The sequence below is a fragment of the Limulus polyphemus genome, unplaced genomic scaffold (genome assembly GCF_000517525.1).
Source record: "Limulus polyphemus unplaced genomic scaffold, Limulus_polyphemus-2.1.2 Scaffold9536, whole genome shotgun sequence".
NCBI lineage: Eukaryota > Metazoa > Arthropoda > Merostomata > Xiphosura > Limulidae > Limulus > Limulus polyphemus.
Window position 1 is genome coordinate 1 of NW_013675146.1, and position 1,978 is coordinate 1,978.

Here is a 1,978-nt window from a genome sequence, read left to right on the forward strand (position 1 = left end):
CTGTTTTGAAAGTTAAGCTTTGAAATATCCAGATATGGTTTCTATTAACTAATATTTAATAAAAACTGAAACCCAATCACTAAAACCAGCGCCATTCTCTACCCGAACTTGGAAGGTATACACACGTGAATTAGGTTTGGGAAGTCCACCAATCACATGCGTATTGCCAGCACAGGGTTTCTTAATAATGAGGACTTCACAGTTTTGTTCCTTATGAAGTTCTCCATTTTTCTGAGTCATCTAGAAATAAATAAAATAAGCATAGTTAAAACTACTTTATTTCAAATGGAAAAAAACAAATCCTAAAATTCTATAAACAATGTTCATCAAATTTTAATATGCCCGGCATGGCCAGGTGGTTAGGGCGATCGACTCGCAACCTGCGGGTCGCGGGTTCGAAACCCCATCCCACCAAATATGATCGCTCTTTCAGCTGTGGGGGCGTTATAATGTTACGGTCAATCCCACTATTCGTTGGTAAAAGAGTAACCCAAGAGTTGGCGGTGATGACAGTCTTACACTGCGAAATTAGGGACGGCCTGCGCAGATAACCCTCGTGAAGCTTTGTGCGAAATTCCAAACAAACCAAATTTTAATATTTTTAATGTGATTAAAACGTCTAAAGTCTAAACGGTGTTGTTGTAGGCTGCTATGTTTTAACGAATTAATATAGATGTTTGTATTGTTCGCTAGAGGGATGTTTAGTTTTTATATAAAGTGATGAGTAATGACTTCTCATATTTTGTTGAGAAAGGAGGAGTCTTTTGAATAATTACGAAACAAAAAAATAAACTGTTGTTTTGGTTGATTAACTAACTAGTCAGTTGTTGATTGATTGTTATTTAGTTTGAGAATTTGTTACAGTGTTGTCGATCAGTTACTGAGTTAGCGAGTACATTAATTGGTAAATTTTTAGTTTGCGCTGTAGGTACGAGGAGAAATTTAACAATTGTGATTGTTCAGTTTTATCGGTGAGTTAGTCTTATCACTCCGTGAACTTTGTTCAGTGTTTTAGTAGCAATTTTAGATTTAAAAACATTTCAATTAAAGCTGTGTCATGCCTGCTAACAAAAAAGTTAGTACTAATATATTGTAAAGTTAGCGATAAACTGTAATGAACTGCAAAGAAAGTTTGTTCGCGTAATTATTAACCTACAAGCCAGAACAGTAACTAAATATGTCGTGACAGAGTATAATAAAAAATTTCAATTAAATAATCACCTACCTGTTGGTACTGGATTTCGACTGATTTGAGGCCATTCCATCCATAGCTTGTAGTATATGCACCTCGAGGAATCCACTCCAGCTTTACACTACTGTCATGTACATGGTTGACAATCAGATAGGGTGAAGGTGGTAAGAGTTGGACAAAAATTTCACGAGAAAACTCTGTCATATTGCCTTCATATAGGTTCATTTTTCCAGCTACTTTGATTCGGAAAGCATCACCTGGTGTGAGGTCCATTAACGTGTAGATATCACTGCTCAAACCTTAAATAAACAAGGTTATTTTGAAGTTATTGGGCCTATACTAAAGTCCATAATTTGAAAACTAATCAACAAAAAAGCTATAATATTTGATAGATAAACATATGTCAGTTATGAGACAATGAAACAGACGACTCTAATGCTAAGAATAATTATTACCAGAGGACGTTAATCGCGAAGTTCGCAAAACGTGACTATCATTCATGGCCAATACTGCTTTTAGTAATCAGAAAATGTGATACACAGCTAAATAATACTGTCCATCTTCCAATGGTTCTACTTTATTTGGAGTCATATATCTCTCAGAACTGTCAAGGTAGTGGTGGCACCATGGTAAATCAAAGATTTCAGGTGGCACAAATTCAATAAGGGTGAGAGCAATAAGGGTTCTACTTTATTTGGAGTCATATATCTCTCTCAGAACTGTCAAGGCAGCTGGTGCACCATGGTAAATCAAAGACTTCAGGTGGCACAAATTTAATAAGGGTGA

The 1,978-nt window shown here is 35.9% G+C and overlaps 1 protein-coding gene across 1 annotated transcript in view; it reads right to left on the reverse strand.

Annotated features, from left to right (window-relative positions):
- Positions 1-6: 6 nt before the first annotated feature.
- The window catches only part of LOC111083445, a 20,624-nt gene continuing 18,652 nt past the window's right edge, over positions 7-1,978 (reverse strand). The window contains exons 5-6 of the mRNA XM_022379962.1: positions 1,226-1,491; positions 7-240 (exon numbers count right to left, since the gene is read on the reverse strand). Coding sequence (XP_022235670.1) covers positions 49-240; positions 1,226-1,491 — 458 coding nt within the window. The 3' untranslated portion in view covers positions 7-48. The remainder of the gene's footprint in view (positions 241-1,225; positions 1,492-1,978) is intronic.